At 35.1% G+C, this 21888-nt stretch overlaps 2 protein-coding genes and 1 pseudogene across 2 annotated transcripts; 2 read left to right on the plus strand and 1 right to left on the minus strand.

The window, feature by feature from the left end:
* Positions 1–2519: 2519 nt before the first annotated feature.
* Positions 2520–21294, plus strand: LOC120176459 (xanthotoxin 5-hydroxylase CYP82C4-like). Its single transcript, XM_039182889.1, has 4 exons — positions 2520–3368; positions 3441–4087; positions 18009–18015; positions 21284–21294. The coding sequence occupies exons 1-2, from the start codon at positions 3186–3188 to the stop codon at positions 4062–4064; spliced, it is 807 nt and encodes a 268-aa protein (XP_039038820.1). The 5' UTR covers positions 2520–3185; the 3' UTR covers positions 4065–4087; positions 18009–18015; positions 21284–21294.
* Positions 6993–9899, plus strand: LOC120176448 (annotated as a pseudogene).
* Positions 11939–14213, minus strand: LOC120176438 (acetolactate synthase 3, chloroplastic-like). Its single transcript, XM_039182870.1, is given in 2 exon segments — positions 11939–12708; positions 12711–14213. Coding segments are annotated over 2 exon segments (1977 nt in total). The 5' UTR covers positions 14152–14213; the 3' UTR covers positions 11939–12172.
* Positions 21295–21888: the final 594 nt, after the last annotated feature.

Genomic DNA, 21888 nt, shown 5'->3' on the forward strand with positions numbered 1-21888 from the left:
ATATGAAATCCATAAAATTATATCCGTTTGCCCTCCCTCATGGCGGGATATGTTTCCCCATTTCAAATTGAAACATTATATCACTATTTCTGATTATTGTCTTGTGTTTTATTGGTTAGTACCAAAACTTTAGATGCTAATTCAAGTAGACAAAAAACTGCATATCTATTTATTGAAAAAAAGAGTATTAAAATTTATGGACTTCATGTTTTAAATTTTAGACCATTATTGAAATAAACAGTACCTTTTAATGGTATCAACGACGTTTCATTGAAGAAGGTGGACTATTGTTAGTTTGAAGATACCTCGTGGCCATGGTTATTTTATTAATTTTTCACATAAAATTTTGATATCTATTTTATTGTAAATTTAATATAATTGTCGAGAAAGTTCACATCAATGGAAGAAAATATAGATTTGAGTATTTTTCATGAATATTTTATCACCCCATATGTACATGTGCTTTAAGTATACATACACATGAAAATATAAACAGAGTTGATGGATCCATTACCATGCATGTGTAATCGCATCCACACTCAACCTAGATCAGGGACTGTGAAGAATTCATCATCATCTGGAATTTCAATTCTGGGCTTCTTAAGGGGCATGGAATGTTTGTATAGACTGAAACTGCTTGATTGTAGCATTGCAAGTTGAGGAACTTCAGCTTCTGTTAAACCTTCCAATTGGTCACTAAAAGCACCCGTGCCTGCTAGCCAATCCACCTCTCCAACCTCAATACTCTCTTTCTGTAGAAACAACAAGAATATTAAAAACTCGAACTCGGGTGAATGCCAGATACGAGTATATTCAATATTTTTCTAAGTTTTCTATGTATCTGGGATATCCTTAAAGGGTTGATCCCTAGACCTATATCTACATACAAAGATGACCTAGGGGAGGCTGGCGGAGCGGTCATCCTCTCATAAATTTCAAATTCTCATATAATTTAAATATTTTCTTAACCTATTAATAATACACATATTCTATAAATATAAGATTAAATTTAATTTTTTTAAAAATATAATATTTATCCTTATTATTAAAACTGTTTGACGGCTTCTCCTAAACTTTAAATTTATAATTTTATATAAATTGATTTTATAGATAATACAACTAACCTAACTAAAAATGATTTTGATGACTTGATAAGATTTTCTGAACTAATTCAACGATCACCAACAACTATGACAAAAAGATAAGGATCCGAATCATAAATAGATTTGAAGTGTGCGTGGGGATACATTTATAGGGGTAATTATGTGATGTGAATCTTAATTTAGGGTCAATTTAAGATAATTTTAACTTAAAATATTATCATATTCAATTTAAAAATTATATAAATATATAACATTTTTAGTTACAATCGAAAAGTTAAAGGGATGGACCTAGAGAGGGGCGGGTTGGCGCAGTCGTCCCTAAAAATTTTAAATTTTCATTATATTTTAGATATTTTTTTGTATTTTATATTGAAAATTTGTTCTCGCATCTCATAAAATAATGTAAATTCTTTTCTATTTTAAAATTATATAAGTTCACCTTCTCTAGCATAATAACTTGTGTCCACCTTTGAAAAGTTACATTACAAGAGTTAAGGACTTGTAATGAAAAAAATATTTTTAATAATTTATCTAATTTGAAAAATTTTCTCTATTCAACTTAAAAAATTACGGCTCTTAATAAATTTTTTTAATTATATCTAATTTTCATCGTATTTTTAGTCTTATATTAATAAAATATATTTTAAAATTTCCTCATTTTCGTGATATGTGTGTGTGGTTGTAATGATAACAATGAATAGCAAAATAGGGAAGTCCGAAATCATAATATAAAAATAACTATATCGCCGGCCTCTTGAATCCCTACGTTTCTCTGTGGTTATTTAGTGTGCTTTGATGGAAAGAGCAAAACGATAGGTAAAAAAAAAATGTGAGTGTATACGTATATGTTAATAATATAAAATTTTTGAATAAGATAAATTTAATAAATTTTAGAATTGTCATTATCTATAAAATAGGTAATTAACAGAAGAAAATTAGATTTATGGGTAGACAGATGTACACCCTCGAGCTGCTGTAGATTCATCATTGATTATAAGGTAGTATATGTTTAAAATTTTATTAGTTAACTAATAATGCACACATGTACATGCTCTACATATACAACTACTCGAACTTATATCTTCTAAAAAAACTAATATTTCATTCTATCACTAAAGGTACTCCATAGACGATCGACAAAAATGGGTTCAAAATTATTAAGACACCAATAGAGACGCGCATATTCAAAAGGATAGCTGAGGTAGACTCGATAGCGTAGTTATCAAACATTATGGACCAATAAAGAAAGGAAAGAACCCCACGTAAGTAGCGTTTGTCTTCAACTGGCGTTTCTAAACTTGTTTTCCTTCTATATTTTCTTTTGTGGAGGAGTCGAATCACTTTGAATTTTGGTCATTGAAGCATACTAATGGAATTCTCAATACAAATCATTTTGGCAATTCTTTTCACCATAATTGTAGCTTCACTTTCGGTCCATGTTCGAGCCAAGAAGAAACCGCGACTGAGAGCGCCGCCAGAGGCTGCAGGGGCCTTGCCTTTGCTCGGTCACCTTCATCTTCTCGGAACAAATCAACTACTACATAGAATATTCGGCGACATGGCCGACGAGTACGGACCTTTGTTCTCGGTCCGACTCCGCACTCGTCGTGAGTAACTTGGAAGTCGCAAAAGAACTTTTCACAACCAATGATAAGATCTTTTCAACACGTCCACGGTCCTTAGCGGTGAAGCTTATGGGATATGACCATAAAATGTTAGGCTTCGCACCATATGGACCGTATTGGCGCAACATAAGGAAACTAGCTATGCTTCAGCTCCTCTCCGGTCACCGGATCGAGTCACTCGGGCATGTTTGGGAATCGGAAATCAATTATTTCATAAACCAATTACATGAACAAACACTCAAAAGCAGAGGTGTTGCGGTAGTGGAAATGAATGGAAGGGTTGGTCACTTGGCAACCAACATCATGGTACGGACCGTAGCCGGGAAAAGATACGATTATGGAACCGATGAATCCAGGCGATGCCAAGAAGCCATTGCTGGTTTCTTTCATATGGTGGGGTTAATGTTGGTTTCGGACTTCGCTCCTTTTCTTGGTTGGATCGATGTTTTAATGCGAAATGAAGAGGATAGCGAAAGAGTTTGATACTATATTCGGAAAATGGGTTAACGAGCATCGCAAAAAGAGGCTCGGGGAAAGCGTCGAAGGGGACAAAGATTTCATCAATGTCTTGTTTTCTGTCATGGATAATGATAGTATTCCAATTGAAGAGGCGAACACTACCATTAAAGCTACTTGCCTGGTACGTAAAATTGTGAATTCACCTATACATAGTACTTGGTAATTGATCTTGATAAGGCTAACCTTGTTGCAGAGTCTTGTCCTGGGAAGCATCGATGCGATCACTATCGCGTTTACATGGGCAGTCTCGTTGCCATTGAAAAATCGTCGTGTGCTAAAAAAGGCTCAAGACGAACTCGACTTGCACGTCGGAAAGCACCGGCAAGTGGAAGAGTCCGATATAAACAACTTGGTATACTTGCAAGCCATTATGAAGGAAACATTTCGGTTACATCCACCAGCACCTCTATCAGCACCAAGGGAAGCCATGGAGGACTGCACGATAGCCGGTTTCCCTGTCGCGGCAGGCACTAGCCTTCTCCTTAACGTGTGGAAATTGCAGCGTGATCCCGGCATTTGGGAAAAGCCTTCGGATTTCCTGCCTGAGAGGTTCGTTAACGATCATGCTAACATAGATGTAAGGGGTCAAAATTTTGAGCTCTTACCATTTGGTTCCGGTAGAAGGATTTGTCCTGGTATCAGTTTTGCACTTCAAGTCCTGCACTTAGCATTGGCTAGGTTTCTTCATGGATTCAAATTGGGGACGGTTTCGGACAATTCGATCGACATGAGCGAAAGCGCCGGAATGGCTGTTCGTAAAGCTACACCATTGGAGGTTACTCTTACCTCACGCTTACCTGTTACGCCCTATGGTTAAATGGGTATTAAGCATTGTAATCAGTAGCGAGGGTGATTATCCTCTGAAAAATTTTAAATGCTCATATAATTCAAGTAATTGGATATTTAAGTAATGAGCATCCTCAATCATTCAATCAATTAATGGATCTTTGTTGGAACTCAAATTTAAGTTATATGATTTTCTTATGCAAACATGTGTGTATATATATTTTTAAAAAATGTATATATAAGCAAGCTGAAAATTATGGGTTCTTGTACCCACATAATTTCTTATATTATCAACATATATTATACGATTATTGATCACAAATTACACAACTCGTACGTGATATTACACGATTAAAAGATACATCGAAACACAACATAAAAGAAAAAGAAAGAACAAACTTAGTACAATCACGTGAAGTAGAGGCACATTCTGAGATCAAATATGGATAGAGCCAGGAACTAACAATTTGCAGGGTAAGGAAGCTTGCACAAGCTAGGCAATTTCATGGAAAGGTCGGGGTCAATGCCAAGTGAAGGCAAGAGCTTGGAGTTCTTATACGAGCAAAGGCAACGCATGTCGGCATGCGAGAGGGCTGAACAACACGTCGACGTCGGCGGCGGAGGATTGGGAGGGGTCACGGCTGGTTTGCACGACATCAAATCTGAAATTGGCATGTTGCAAATGCTTTGAGCAGCCGTCGTAGCGGTTGCCATAACCATCATCACCAGTGCTACTATAAGTGCCAGACCCTTCATTTTTCTCGTTTTTTTTAATGACCGAGAGCTATGTGAATGTTTGGTACGGAGGAGATAAGCTATCCGAAGATTGTTATTTATAGGGGGAATGAATGGGGCACACAGAATTTTGGTGTAGTCCGTGACGGTTGAATTTGCTTTTTGATGTTGTCGGGTTTTGAGATTAATCATTGTTCGACCGAACTGTTTTCTCACGGGATGTGAACCTGTGGCAGAGTTTGGATGCTGTAATCCAAAACTGTAAAATAACGTGATTAGGAGTGGTAATTTGGTACTTAAAATTTTGGTCGAAATCTTTACAAAGAATCGAAAATTTAATACAAAAAGTTTTGACAGATAGTGGAATTGTGATTCAAAGACACTCCATGAATCCACAATAATTAGCGAGTATAATTCATGTGCATGAATGACTTGGTGTCACTCTTATTGAATTTTGGTAACCATTATACTATATAAATTCACATGTAAAAGTTAACGCACATAGAGCATTGAATAACAAAAGCAAATAACAAGCTACGTATGATAAGTGTCTGTATTCATTCAATTTCATATTTTGGTGATATCATATTGTGATATGATAAGTGATTTGATCGAAGTGATAAGCAAACACGAATAAAGTATGTAACAAGGCAAACACAATTGACATGTCATAGAGTCTATTTGAGTTTGTGTAAATAGGGACGGAGTCAAGATTAAATATTAACAGAGGCCAAAATATTAGACTATTTAAGAAAAATAAAATGATTTATTAGATATTCATACTCAAAATTCAGTACAAACCAAGCAACCTTAGTGATTAAGGGATTATTGTTATATTTGAGGTCCCGAGTTTCAGCATGACATATGTAAATGTATGAGCGTTCATTGTCAAATGATTGAGAGTCTTTGTATATATAGTACATTGTATTGACCTCAGATTTATGTATAAAAAATCTCAAAATTCACAAGACATCACCTAATTTGTCTAATATTTAAACTTACAATGACTTAAATTGTTACTAGACCAAAAATTTGAAAACATGAGGTTATCATTCTTTATAGCATGTTTCAGTCATTTATCCGTTCTTTTTGTTTTATCGCTTTTTAGGTATGATTTGACGACGCTTCGGCCGATCAAGATGACATTTATGTGTTATCTTAATGATCTTCCCTAATTTGGACCCTTAAATTGGATTGGAGACGCGGTTGCTTTCGTGAGTAGTTTTCTTACATCGATTGATTCTTATATGCAGCTTGTCGGTGTTCTTTCAATAGTTTTGATTCCCTTTCATGGGTCATTTGTCGATACAATCAGATCTATTTATATCTATCGGGGTTGAGGTTTTAACAATTTCCTTATATGATCTTTGTATGATCTCAAGTGACTAGTTTTTTATGTCAATGATTATAAGAAAATATTATAATTATTTATTTAGTTTACGATTATAGTGGTAAACATTCATCGTAATTCTAGATTTTTTAAAATAAAACTAGAGTCTTTTATTAAAACAATACTTTATTATGGGCAAACTACCGAAATGATATTTACCTTTCATTTTTTTTATACTTTTACTCACCCAATTCAAAAAAAAGTTAAATTTTAATCACTTACGTTATCATTTTATTAAGAATTGATCACTGAGACGTTAAATATTGTTAGGTTGATAATGTGGTAATAAAAAGGTTAAAAAATTAAACCCCATGTTTTAAATAAAATACTAATTATGGGTCTCTTTGTAAATTTAAAACATTTTAGGGACAAATCTTCAATTTATCTCCTTTTTCATGGTTTTGCAAATGCATTGTGAAGGTTGGGGCCCTTGTCTCGTATTACAAGATTCCACTAAAGCAAGTACTTGTGGTAATTTTCTTTCTCTGGTACGACTCGATGCTAATTTTTCTCTCCTCCTTCGCGCTTACAGTTCCCTAAATTGTTCCAGGAAGGCAGCTAAGAGAGGTAATTTGCAGGATAAGGATATATTAAAAAAAGGGGTAATTTGAAGATTTGTCCCTAAATTGTTTTGGATTTATAAAATAACTCATAATTAATATTTTATTTAAAGTGTAGGATTAAAATTCTTTAAATTATTTTATTAAAGTATCCATCATCAATTTAATGGTGTTCAATGTCTCAATGATGATATAAGTGACAAGTTTTTTGAATTTGGTACATTTCCATCATTTGGGATGACCGGTTGGCTGGCATTTGAAAACCAACAATACAAGCAAAGCAGTTGCCTTTAAAAGAAACACATTATAAGAAAGGAAAAGAAAGCTACCGTTTGTAGCTTCCCTCTGTTTGATCACAAAAACAAAACCCTAATTCATTATCCATGATCTCATTTTTTTGAGTAATTAGGTTTTCTTATCATTTTCCTTTACCTATAAACTCCTTCCCTCCTCTTCAAGGTTAGAATTTTTTAATAAATTTTTGTTCTTTTCTTCTCCTGGTTAATTACTGTAATTCAGGTTGCTTTTTTAGCTGAATTAAACCTAAAAGAGGAACGCTAAGATAATATGTTTTTTTTGTATTTTTGGGTTTGTTGAATTTTTAATTTTTTTGCTTTTGTGTTTGTATTTTTAATAATTTTCTTCTGTTTATAATTCTAGAACCATGAAGTGATATTTGGAAATAGATAATTGTTATTTAGAAAACTTAAAGAAAATATGATTTCCCAGGAAGTTTCCCAGTGAAACAAACGGATGCTTAAGGAGAAAACCAGTGGTCCTGTTGGACTTCTGGAATTGGTTTATGTGTACTCCTTTTGTTTATTTCTATATGTGAATACTTTCTCTTTTCTGTTTTGTATTTATGCCAGATTTTCTTGCTTGTATGGTAAGATTCTTTCTATTTGGTGTATTAAAAAAGCTGCTTGTCGAAACCGAATTTTGAATTATATGATTTGATGCTAATGATCGAGCAGAAACCACCGTATTCAACTGACCTCTTCTTTAAGGTCTGTACTTGTTATTGTTTTGCTGTATATCTTCATAAGGTAATAAAAGGACATTAATGGAATGACTAGGAAACTGATCCACTTTGTCGGTAGATCAATAATCGACTTTGGCTTATCCCTGGAACTTATAAAGGCACACTAAGAGGCTGGACAATATGTAAGATATAAGAGACTTGGACCAGATCAGATGATATTTTTCTCTTTTTTCATGTTTATATAAATTTATTTATACCACCAGAGCTTTCCGAAGGGAGAGTTTTTAATGATATCAGAGGTTGAGTATGTGGGATTGACGCTTTCGAGGGACATATTCTATATGATTTTTCTTGTTTTTTGAATTTATTTCGCTTCGCATTGAATTATCATGTTTCTGTAGTTCCATTAGGACCACGCTAGTCATTTTTTTCCAATTTATCTTATTATAATCTGGGCTTTGTTCATGATGATGTACCCTGTTACTTTGTTAAGAATGTTGCGGTTTTTGTTTTATTTCGAATATAGAATGGTGTAATATAAAGTTACTATTTTGACTGGTGGTGTAATCATTTCATACCTCTCTGAGATCTCTTGTATGTTTATTCCAGGACACATGGCTAGTGCTGAGGATGGCAAGGAACCAGAATGGGTAGAGCGAGTACGATCAGAGGGACCTATTCCACTACTTGAACCAGAGAACTGTCTGAATGGTTGGGCATGTCCACTGGGGATAACTTCATGGTAAGGGGTCCGGAGTACTTGTCAAACAAGGTTAAAATTCCCGGTGGTAAATATCTACTTAAATCTCTTGGTTTTGACTGGATGAGAACTTCCACAAAGCTCGGTGACCTCTTGAGCCATCCTAATAATCGTGTTAGAAAGGTTGTTGACGAAGCCTTTCCAACCGCTGATAAGCCTTTTATTTGGGCATTTAATCTTCAGCTCCCAACTAAGGACAGCTATAGTGCTGTAGCTTATTTTGTAACCACTGAACCTATTCCAGAGGGTTCTTTGATGGGCCAGTTCTTGAAAGGTGATGATGCTTTTAGAAATTCAAGGCTTAAATTGATTGCTAACATCGTCAAAGGCCCATGGATTGTTAGAAAAGCAGTTGGAGAGCAAGCAATATGCATCATTGGACGAGCACTTTCTTGCAAGTATTGTATATCTGAGAATTTTTGTGAAGTTGACATTGATATAGGATCTTCGATGGTGGCAAGTGCTATTGTTCACCTGGCATTTGGTTACATTACAAGTCTGACAGTTGACCTAGCTTTTCTTATCGAGAGTCACACCGAAACAGAGCTTCCTGAGCGGCTCTTAGGTGTTGTACGGTTCTCTGAACTGAAACCTGATTCTGCTCAGTTTATCGAACCATCGTCATATGGGAGCAGTGAGAATTTGCAAGCATCACTGCCAACACTCTTATGGAAGTCACCTGGACAGGGATTTTCTCAGCTTATTCATCCAGGAGCTCAAGAAAGTGGCTCAGTCTCTACTTCAACAGCCCAAGTTAATGGTGCTGCTGGTCATGATGAAATCGATGTAGATGTCAAGAAATGATGAGCTTTCATATATTCCTCACACTTTACATGTCCATCATCTGAAGTTGAATGAGATGAAAGTTTAATTTTTTGCTGATTCCCAAACTCGATTTTCATGTCTGGTCATATCTAGACATGGATACGAAGATATGATCTTTTAAACGACCCTTCAGATACATGAGACACCTAGAAAAGTTCAGCAAGCACATGCTGAATACACACCCATCTCCCACTTTCGCACCCATCTTTGAGTAATATATGTTAATGAATCTCTCTCCATCTATTGTCTCTGATAATTACTTTTGTGTACAGCTTTTTAATCATCGTATATCTTTCGCAATTCATGAGTGAATATTACATACGCGTATGAGAATGAGGATTGCATTGAAAAGTAATGGATCCCGATCTGTAGGTGATTAGTTTATACATTGCTGCCTTTCATGCCCCAGATGAGTAGTTGTTTAAGAATGAATAAACAAGCGTGTACACTAAATAAATACCTCGTTTAGATGATTATAGGAGTTATTAAATTATTGGAAATGTTTGCAGATTAATCAGATGGTCATGATCTAACAACTGTACACATTGCTGCTTTGCAGAAGCTTTAATTTTCAATCATTTTTCTGATTTGATGGTTACTCGTGGCTGAATCATTGACAGTATATCTCATTCATTGGTACTTTGTACATTTACTTTTAATCTCTTTCAGTTCATTGTAACTTGATCACAAACGATGTGTACCAATATTGCTGTTTATATATCTACTTTTAGTGCTTGTCGTTCGTACATGCATATGGAGTGAGAGATGGATGGTCCAATACATGCATGCATCACGCATAGAAGTAATACTCCATAAAAGATCAATAAAGATAATGTACCAAGGAATTTTATGACAGCATGAAATAGTAAGAGATTTGGTGGAAGAGATACCTTGTAGGTATATCATGCAAGGTTTGAAGATTTAAGGCCATAAGAGATCACTTTGTTGTTTACCTCTAGAGGGCTTGAAATGTTTAAGCAATGTTTCATTTGACAAGAACCATCTTGTATTGTTGTTTGTCTACTCTAACAATTAGGTTAGACATTCGATATTCGCTAGGGTGTCTAGCAGATATGGTCATAAAATTGTATGCAAGGGGTGAACTTGTAAAATTTTAGTGATAAAAATAGACTATTGATATAAAATATTTAAATTATATGAGAATTTAAAATTTTTAAGAAAATCGATTGTCAGTCTCCCCTTGATTCATCCTTGGAGACTAGTGCTCCTTATACCGTGAATGTACATTAATTAGAGGTTTAATGAGGTACATATTTAACAACGAAAACTTATGTTGTTGGAAGTATTCCAAAAATTGAACCCAAGAGAAAGATAAAATATCAATACCCAACAAAATAATTAATAATTAGGGGTTTATTGAGGTCTTAGCTTATATTTAACTCAGTTAAGGAACTATTCTAATAGAATTTTATTTAATAATAGTAATTGTTAGTTTGATCTGAATTAAATCGGAATCAAATTAATGAAGATACAAAATTAAGAGAAAATTGAGAAAGTAAGAAATCTAGTTTAATTTAAAGTAGGAAGTTTATTATATTTTATGTTGATTGAGAGTAAAAACATATTGAGTATATTTCTTACTATGTAAGTTTTCTTTGTAAACAAGTAACTATCACTATAAATAAATAGTATGGATTAGAGTTGGAAGTAAAGTTATTCACGATGATTTCTATTGTATTCTTCTATTTTTGTCATTAGTGAAAATTCTCCTCTTTTACGAGTAATTTTTCTCAAAAGATTTTCCACATAAATCTTAATGTATATTTTTTCATGCGATCATTATACTTGTTATTATTTTCCAATTTTATTTATAAAATTGAGATTAGAAGTAATAGGACACTAGAACCTGATCCATATACACTTTCAACAATGTCTACCACAATTTAATGACATGGTTCGATCTCACTTGATTGACCCCATTACCACCTCCATTTCAGTCGGTCTTCATATCATCCATGCAATCTTATACCAAATCCTCAGTTTGTTCGATATATTTACCAAAACAAATATGCACACGCAGACACATTAAATCTAAAGCAAACTCACTACATTTCCCTGGTGAAGGAGTGAAAAATTACATAACCTGATTTTTTTTTCTTTGGTTGCTCTCCCGGATTCAAGGTTTCACTTTGACTAATCCGGACTGATCCACGTCGCACACTTGACTTTAGTGGATGAGTCTCCAACAGGAATTTTCTACATGCAAAAAGATTTAAACTCGAGACCTAATTTAAATAATATCAAATGCTTATCTTTTGAACCAACCTGATTTAATGTAATATGGTTCAGTTGGAGATATGTGTTGCAGATATGCTTTCACAAATGTAACATATAAAAACTCTTTTAAGGAGTGGTAGTTGGAAGGGAAAGGAGGAATAGCCAAACATGGAAGGAATACCACCACAAGTGAGTTTTAATGACAATATATATATATATATATATATATATATATATATATATACCAACCAAGTGATAGGAATGACCTAACTAAGAGTTTAATAAATTGCTGATAGATAATTTTGTGGTTAGAATATTTTCTTAAATTGCCATTTTCAATCATCACATGCAGTGCCGTTTTATGTCACTGTATTTTAAGGACATTTTCTTGTAGCCTTGAAAACACATTGAACAAAACTTCATATTCTTCCATTACATGACATTATTCGACTAAAACACATACAACACCTGCATAAACCCAAACCAAAATCTACTTGATAGTTTTTTTAAAACATAGAAAAAACTACTTATGGGAACACATACAAGTTTATGTTCCAGAAAACTGCCAGGTCTCAGAAACTAAAGCCCCCCGTAACTGAACCTCATAGTACAAAGATTGCCCCAAAACACATATTGATGCTTGTTGAAATCAATACTGTGTTCTTCCATCGCCCTCGGTGATGACATCTTTGAAAGCGCCTCCGCTGGGGATCATAGGCAGGACATGCTCTTGATGTGGGACAATCACATCCAACAAGTAAGGTCCAGGAGTGTCCAACATTTTCTGAATTGCTGCTTTCAGATCTTCTTTCTTCGTCACACGAGCTGCTGGTATTCCGCATGCTTCGGCAAATTTCAACATGTTCGGGAATACCTCTGACTCGTTGGTGGGATCTCCCAAGTATGTATGAGCCCTGTTTGCCTTGTAAAATCGGTCCTCCCATTGAACAACCATGCCCAAATGCTGATTATTCAACAATAGTATCTTAACAGGAAGATTTTCCACACGGATAGTTGCCAACTCTTGCACATTCATGATGAAACTTCCATCGCCATCAATATCTACAACAACTGCATCAGGGTTTGCAACGGCAGCTCCGATGGCAGCGGGCAATCCGAACCCCATAGCCCCCAATCCACCTGAAGTTAACCATTGACGAGGCTTCCGGTACTTATAAAACTGACAGCCCACATTTGATGCTGACCGACACCAGTACTTATGATCGCATTCCCTCCGGTCAATTCATCAAGAACCTGAATCGCATATTGAGGTGGAATAGCTTCACCAAAGGTCTTGTAACTCAATGGGAATTCCACCTTCTGCTTGTTTAACTCCTGCCTCCAATCAGAATAATCAAGATTCAGATTTGCACCCTTGTTCTCCAGTATCTTATTAATCCCCTGCAATGCCAATTTCACATCGGAACACACTGACACATGAGGCTGCTTATTCTTCCCAATCTCAGCTGAATCAATATCGATATGCACAATCTTGGCCCGACTGGCAAATGCCTCGAGTTTTCCAGTCACCCTATCATCAAATCTTACTCCAAAAGCTAGCAACAAATCACTCTTATCCACAGCATAATTAGCATACACGGTTCCATGCATTCCAAGCATTTGTAATGACAACTCATCCGAAATCGGAAACACCCCGAGACCCATCAAAGTACTTGCAACAGGTATCCCTGTAAGCTCAACAAATCTCTTCAACTCCTCACTGGAGTTCAAACACCCGCCACCGACATATAAAACCGGCATTTTAGACTCAGAAACCAGCCTCACAATCTGTTCCAAATGAGACTCACTGGGAGCCTTGGGCAACCTAGACATATATCCCGGCAACCTAGGAGGCTGGTTCCATTTAGGAACAGCAAGTTGCTGTTGAATATCCTTAGGTACATCAATCAAAACAGGTCCGGGCCTTCCCGAGGTAGCTAGAAAGAAGGCCTCACTAACAATCCTAGGAATATCATCCACATCAAGAACAAGATAATTGTGTTTCGTGATAGACCTTGTTACCTCAACAATCGGAGTTTCCTGGAAAGCATCGGTACCAATCATCCGACGAGGGACTTGACCGGTGATCGCCACGAGAGGAATGCTATCGAGCATTGCATCGGCGAGACCACTCACCAAGTTGGTAGCCCCAGGGCCGGACGTCGCAATGCAAACGCCAGGAACGCCGGAGGAACGCGCGTAACCCTCGGCGGCAAAGACCCCACCTTGTTCGTGTCGCGGAAGTACATTTCGGATTATCCTGGACCGGGTTAAAGCCTGGTGAATCTCCATCGAAGCTCCACCCGGGTAGGCGAACACGTCCTTAACACCTTCACGTTCCAGGGCTTCCACGAGGATATCGGCGCCTTTCCGGGGCTCCTCATCTGCATAACGGGAAATGAAATCATGGGAAGGAGCGGTTTTTTGGGTAAAGGCGGCGGCGGCGGATCTGGGATTGGAGTTTGCATGAGAAAGGGAGCAGGAAACGTCGAGGTAACGGTGATGGGTGGGGTTTTGAGGGGGTGTGGAGAAAGGGAGTGTGGATTTGGAAATGGGTATCGGAGATTTGAAGGAGGAAGTTAACGAGGAAAGCTTAGCGAAAGCGGTGTTCGCAGTGGCGGCCGCCATTGTTGATGAGAGGCTTGTGGCGATGCGTTTCTTTGGTTCTTGTGGCGAGCGAGAGAATGAAGCAAATTTGTGATTGAGATTCCTCTTTTAACTTTGGATTTTATACTAAAAATGACAAAAACATTTTGGCTTTATTACTATTTTACACCCTGCGTTTTTTCATTGGAGTGGTGTTGCTTACGGTTAGAAGATTTGATAAAAAATGTCTGGGTAAATTATATGTTTGGTCATCCATTTATTCTATTTTTTGTTTAGATTATTTAATTATTTTTTCAAATTATATTTAATATTACATTTCGTTTATGTTTTAGTCACCAGATGTTAAGTTTGACCATTGTTTTAAAGAAAATAGTTAGTGGCGGATCTTGAAATATTTTTTAAGATGGACACATATATTAATAACACAAAATTTATATACTATGTGGACATAAATAAAATTTCAGATGGGTACAATCAACAAAATAAATCATTAATATTTAAGGACAACTTATGTGGCATAATATAATAACATTTTTAATCCTCAAAACATACACATTCTATCAAATTGATCATAATTCGAAATAATTCAATAAATCATCAATATTTAAGAATAGTTGAACAGACGCGACGAACATTGTAACGGATTTGTATCTCGACAAATATCAAGGAAAGGCTAAAATTCTTGATGCTCCTCATTAGTCGCGGATCCACCCTTAACTTATGGTGGACACATCTAAATTTTCTTCAGTTATTTATCTATTTTATTGATTGTGCTCATTTTATACGAAAATTTCACGTCATTAATACATGTGTGCACATTCTAAAAAAAAATTTATGGATCCACCGCTACTCCTCATGTTCTGGTGCATCTTGGAGCTATGTACAGTTCAGTTGGTTGGCAAATTGAATACTGGGAGTGACAATTTGAACAAAGGAAATGTGGAAGAAGAAGAAGACTCTGCCATGAAAGCATTTAAACTTGTGCGAAAAGGGTTTAATGTGGAAACATTAATTCTCATTGTTTTAAAGAGGAGTAATCTGCCAAAGTTATATAAAGAGTGAGATGGGTTTTCACTTGTTCAAAGAGACCTTTCATGTTTATTACTCCATAACATGCAAAACAAATGACTGCAAACCATGCAAGAGCTTATCAAAACACATAATTCAGATGCTGTATTGCTTCAGCTATGGAATAACTCAAAAGGTTGGTTAAGCAAGACACAGCTAAATCCCGATGAACCGCCTATGATTCCCGATGAGCTACCAAATGATGCCACCGACGTCGAGTGCTATGCAACCGTGAGATCTTGACCGTCGTAAAACGATATGGAAGCTCGGTAGGAAGAGGCAATTTAACTACGAAAAGTGTCTGCAATTGTTGAATATCAGATTCAGATGTGCCCCCTCTAAGTGTAGCCTCAGCTTCGGGAAAATTGTTGATCAGCTTGTCCCTAAATCTTTTAACTCGTTTAACAAGTTGCCGTGGTACATGGCGAAAACCTCTCGCCATTATTGATAAGGGGAAAAAAGCATTACTAAAAAGGAACTTAAGGGTGAGCGTTTGATCGAGCTGAATCGAGTTAAAATTTTTTTGAGTTATTTGAGTTGACGAGTCTTATTTTATAATTCAAACTTAATTTGAAATTTTTTCAAGTCGAGTCAAGTTGTTGAATTTATATTTTAATTTTTTTTTAAATATTTATAATATTATGATACTATTTGATTCCAAGTTAAATGATTTTCTATAACCATATACAATACATATATATTTCTTCATATTTTTTCATATGTGATATACATATATCATACACAGTCAAGGGACTCGACTCAAACTTGAAAACCAATTCAATAGTTACTAAAAAGTTTGAGTTATTCAAGTTGTATTTTATAACTAGATTCGAATTTGAATTATTTTTTAATTGAGTTTACGAGATTACAACTCAAAGTCAATTCGAGTCGAGTTTTACTCATGTTGCAAAATACGGCTATCGGATAGAGCAAAATCGCAAATGATAATTTGAAAAAATAAAAATGAAGATAAAGAAGACATAAATTTTACGTGGAAAACCCATAAATAATATAGGATAAAAACCACGGGCAAAGAAGAATTTCACTATGAGAAAATAGGAATTACAATTTCTCTCTATCTAACAAGGAGAAAACAATAACAATTCTCTCTTGATAAAAAAAGGAGAAAACAACTCTCAAGAAAACTCTCTAAATTCTCTAGTATTGGGAGAAATCTAGAATGATTTGAGATGGTTTTGAATCTAAATGGGTTAGGGTATTTATAGTTGAAGCTTAAGGACTAATCTTGTAAATACCCTAAAGTACAAGGACTAAATGTGTACTTTTCTCATGTCACTTTTCAACCATTATTGGTGCCAAGTATAAACCATTATTGTTGCTAACTTTTAACCACCTAAAGTATGACCATTAATTTCAACAAGTTGGCCACTTACTTTTCAACAATCTCCCACCTGAAGATTTGATTGAAACAATCATATCTTCACACCATTCTTTCTACCTTGTACCATCATGTTGCTTACGTCTTTGACAAGCCAAAAGAGGATTAGCACCAAGTAAATTTATCAGCGTTGATTGCTTTTGTCATAAAATCTGCTATTTTGTCTTTGGTATGGATCTTCTGCATATCTACCGTCCCTTCTTCCACCTTTTCACAAATGAAATGGTATTAAACTCGTATGCGCTTTGTTCTTGAATTAAAAGATGGATTCCTTGCTAAATGCAAGGCGCTTTGACTGTCACAAAACAGAGAGACATACTCTTGATTGTTCCCAAGCTCCTCTAATAGCATCTTCAACCAGATTGCTTTTTTACTGGCTTGTGTAGCTGCTACATATTCTGACTCTATTGTGGATATAGCCACAACTGACTGCAATTTTTAAACATAGCTTACAGCTCCACCAGCAACTTTGAACACATATCTTGTAGTAAATTTGCTTTTATCCAAATCCCTTGCATAGTTAGAATCGACATACCCATTGATTAGTAAGTTTGATCCTCCATAACATAATGCAACATTTGAGGTCCCTTTGATGTATCTCAAAATCCTCTTTACTGTATTCCATTGCTCTTTGTCTGGATTCTTCATGTACCGACTAACCACTCCCACTGCTTGTGCAATGTCTGGTCTTGTGAATATCATAGCGAACATTAAACTTCCCACTGCCGATGCATACGGTAGTCGAGACATCTACATCCTCTCTTCTTCACTGCTAGGACTCATATTGGAGGATAATTTGAAGTTAAGAGGAATAGAGGTAGAAATTGACTTACAATCTTGCATGTTGAATCTTGACAAGATCTTCTTCAATTAATTCTTTTGTGAAAGCCAAATCTTCCTATTACTTATGTCTCGGTGAATTTACATCCCTAGAATCTTGTTTGTTGATCCCAAGTCCTTCATTTCAAATTCCCTAGCCAGTTGTGCATTCAATTCTTCAATATGATCTTTGTTGGGTCCTGCAACCAACATGTCATCCACATACAACAACAATATAACAAAATCGTTATCACCAAACCTCTTGAAATAAGCACAAGTGTCTGTGTTAAGTCTATTGTATCCAAAGCACATAATGAAGGAATCAAATCTCTTATACCAACACCTCGGTGCCTGCTTTAAACCATCATAGATTTGTTCAACCTGCAAACCAAGTTTTTCTTTTCTTTTTCTTCAAAACCTTCAGGCTAGAGCATATAAATCTCTTCTTCAAGATTTCCATGAAGAAAAGTTATTTTAACATCTAGCTGCTCTAGATGTAAATTCAATGTAGCACACATTGTCAAGACTACTCAAACTGTTGTTAGTCGAACCACAGGAGAAAAGATTTCATTGAAATCAATACATTTTTTAGTATATCCGTTGACCACCAGTCTTGCACGATACCTCTCCACTTGATCGTTAGCATTTCGCTTGATTTTGAATACCCATTTGTTACCAATTGGCTTCTTTCCTTGTGGTAGTGACACAAGGTCCCATGTATTATTTTTATGAAGGGCTCCAATTTCTTCTTGCATCGCAATCATCCACAGTGAAGTATCTGAGCTGTTTATTGCCTCCTGGTATGTTGATGGCTCACCGTCCTATATTAAAAGGAAGTATGCAATATTTCCTTCTATAACATAATCTGAGTGCCAATTGGGACGTCTTCTCACACGATCTGATTGACGAGTTGTTGGAGCTTCAAAACTCTATGGTTCTTGGTCATCATTTGCTGGTTCTACTTCAGAATAATCTCCTTGTTCAAACTCCTTGTCCACATGTATCTGTGTAGTCTCTGACTTTTCAGCCCTACCATCTTCTTCTTTTCTTTGTAGTTTATCTTCTACAAAGATAATATCTCTATTAATGATCACTTTGCGGGCAGTGGGATCCCACAAGCGATACCCCTTTAGTCCATCAGCATACCCCAAGAATGTGCATTTCCTGGATTTTGGATCCAACTTTGAGTTGTACATCACGTACACAATACTTCCAAATACATGGAGGTTTGAATAATCAACTGGTTTACCAGTCCACATCTCCATTGGTGTCTTCAGCTCTATTGCAGTTGATGGAGCTCGATTCACCAAATAACAGGCGGTATTGACTACTTCTGCCCAAAATGATTTTTCTAGGCCTGAAGCCCTCAACATTGCTTTTGTTCTTTCTAACAAGGTTTTATTCATCCGCTCTGCCACTCCATTTTGTTGATGAGTGTTCGCCACTGTGAACTATCTTTTGATGCCTTCTTTCATGCAAAAGTCATCAAATTATTCACTTGTGTATTCTCCTCCATTATCTGTTTGAAAACACTTGATCTTATTTCCATAATCAAGTTCCACCCGCGCTTTGAAGTTTTTGAAAGTTGAAAACACATCTGACTTGTAATATCCCGAAATCCGGGTTAGTGATTAAAATGAGAATTTTTGAAATTTGGTGATAAAAGTAGAATAGTTAAATAGTTCAATGACTTATTGGAAATATAGTGGAAGGTTGTTTGGTAATTATTGAATGAATTAAAGGGTACAATGGTCAATTGACAAGTAAGATTTTTTTCCCTTTATAAGATAAGGGAACCACGTGGGAAGAGAGAAAAGGTTCCAAAGTTCTATTCTCTTCTCTTCTTCCTTCTTCATGCGTGAAGGCTTGAACAAAAGGCGAGTCTTCTATTTAGATAATTTCTGGTTAAATTTAAGGTTGGGTTATGATCATTAGATGATAACTAAGCTTAAGGAAAGCTTAATCTTAAAATCAAAAGATAAAGGAGTTAAGGAAGATTAAAGATTTGGAGTTCTTGAGTGAAATATTGAAATAGAGTTTATAATAAGAATTGAAAGTTGAATTTGACTTGCCATCAATAAGAATAAGAGATTTATGAAGTTAGAAATTATTAATAACAAAGTTTAAATCTGCCACTCCATTTTGTTGATGAGTGTTCGCCACTGTGAACAATATTTTGATGTTTTCTTTCCTGCAAAAGTCATCAAATTATTCACTTGTATATTATCCTCCATTATCTGTTTGAAAACACTTGATCTTATTTCCAGAATCAAGTTCCACCCACGCTTTGAAGTTTTTGAAAGTTGAAAACACATCTGACTTGTAATATCCCGAAATCCGGGTTAGTGATTAAAATGAGAATTTTTGAAATTTGGTGATAAAAGTAGAATAGTTAAATAGTTCAATGACTTATTGGAAATATAGTGGAAGGTTGTTTGGTAATTATTGAATGAATTAAAGGGTATAATGGTCAATTGACAAGTAAGATTTTTTTTTTATTTCCCTTTATAAGATAAGGGAACCACGTGGGAAGAGAGAAAAGGTTCCAGAGTTCTCTTTCTTCTCTTCTTCCTTCTTCATGCGTGAAGGCTTGAACAAAAGGTGAGTCTTCTATTTAGATAATTTCTGGTTAAATTTAAGGTTGGGTTATGATCATTAGATGATAACTAAGCTTAAGGAAAACTTAAGTTATCTTAAAATCAAAAGATAAAGGAGTTAAGGAAGATTAAAGATTTGGAGTTCTTGAGTGAAATATTGAAATAGAGTTTATAATAAGAATTGAAAGTTGAATTTGACTTGTCATCAATAAGAATAAGAGATTTATGAAGTTAGAAATTATTAATAACAAAGTTGAAAGTCTAGTAATATTCTTAAATTTTAAGAATCATGATGAGATATGGAAGATAAAGATGGTTTATATGGATATAATTTGGTTTAAGTAATGGTAGTTGAGTTTAATGACATTATAGGGGCTTAAAATAGAAGAATTGAGTGAAAAGTTGATGGTTTTTTTGGCTTAAAATGCAAATTCTGGGCAAGGTGTATCGATGCACATTCAATGTGCATCGATACACTCTTTAAAGAAGAAACATCGAATGCAATTAGTGCATCGATGCATAAGAAGTGCATCGATGCACCCCCTTAAAGTGAAAACATCGAAGGTGATTAGTGTGTCGATGCATGGGTAGTGCATCGATGCATATGTTAATGAATGCATCGATGCACTGTAAAATGTATCGATGCACTTCAAGGGGAAATAGAAATAGAGCTTTCTTTTGGTCTAAGAAATGATAGATTATAGTATATCAATTGGATATTGATATGTAGCAATGTGTGATTATGTAGATATCGATCGAGAGCAAGTTCGGAATGATTGAAAGATTAGAATTGATCAAGAAGAGAAAGAAAGCCATAGGAGTAATTGATAGCAAGTGAGGCCAAGGTGAGTGCATACTAGATAGTTTATTATATTTAATGGAAATAAAACTTGTGACAAGTCTATTTCCTATAGTAAAATGCATGAATTCATTAATACGAGCAAATGTTTGATATGTTACATGTGTGTTATTGATTGTTGCATGTATTAATGATAAGTGTGAATACATGTTTATATGATACATGTTCAGTGTCCATGGTATATGTACACATGATAATAGAATATAAGTTAAATTATGCAATATGATACATAACTATAAGATAAGTGAAGGAATGTATATATGATAGAGATTATGTATGAGATATATGAGAAGAGGTAGATGTGATTAGGTGAAAAAGAATACAAACATATATTAAGCCATGTTACATGAGATAAATGAATGATATGAAAAGTGAGATAAACAAAGTATGCTTGATCTAGGATAATATAAGAATAGCTCATAAGTTATATGATAAAGATGGAACATGTGATTTAAATTACAAGTTAAAGAAAGAATATGATATCTGTAAACATAAGATAATTCAAGGGTAAGCGATATGATATGAATGTGTTATATGTATTATAGGATAAAGATCGATGGAACCCTATAGGAACATTAATTGAGTTACTTTATAATAAGTCATAAGGTTTCCTATAGGAACATTAATTGAGTTACTTGATAATAAGTCATAAGGTTATATGCATAGGTAATATAAGTTATAAGATGAGAATATATAAGAATATCAAATAAGTTATGAGATAAGTTATATGACATTGATATATAGACTAGATGAAAGTATACACATGAATACATGTATAAGTTTATATGTTATTTATATGCTATGGGATATGATATAAGCTATGAGACATGATCTACGTGATTACATGTATATGTGATGCATGTTAAACGATATGAAATAGATGTTTACACATACATTTGGTATGTGATAGAAGAGAATGATATTTGAATATGGGAAATAATATGAAAGAGAATGCACATGTTATGTGAAAGGAGAGCTAGAGGTATAGTTGGCATGCCAAGAGTCGAGGGTTACCT

Source organism: Hibiscus syriacus, unplaced genomic scaffold (genome assembly GCF_006381635.1).
Source record: "Hibiscus syriacus cultivar Baekdansim isolate YM2019G1 unplaced genomic scaffold, ASM638163v2 tig00003398_pilon, whole genome shotgun sequence".
Classification (NCBI taxonomy): Eukaryota; Viridiplantae; Streptophyta; class Magnoliopsida; order Malvales; family Malvaceae; genus Hibiscus; species Hibiscus syriacus.

What these genes read in the sequence shown, in the direction of transcription:
- LOC120176459 (XM_039182889.1), top strand. Translation starts at nt 3,186, where the DNA reads ATGAAGAGGATAGCGAAAGAGTTTGATACTATATTCGGAAAATGGGTT. An exon ending in CCATTAAAGCTACTTGCCTG is followed by an intron (nt 3,369 to 3,440) that starts GTACGTAAAATT and finishes ACCTTGTTGCAG; the next exon opens with AGTCTTGTCCTGGGAAGCAT.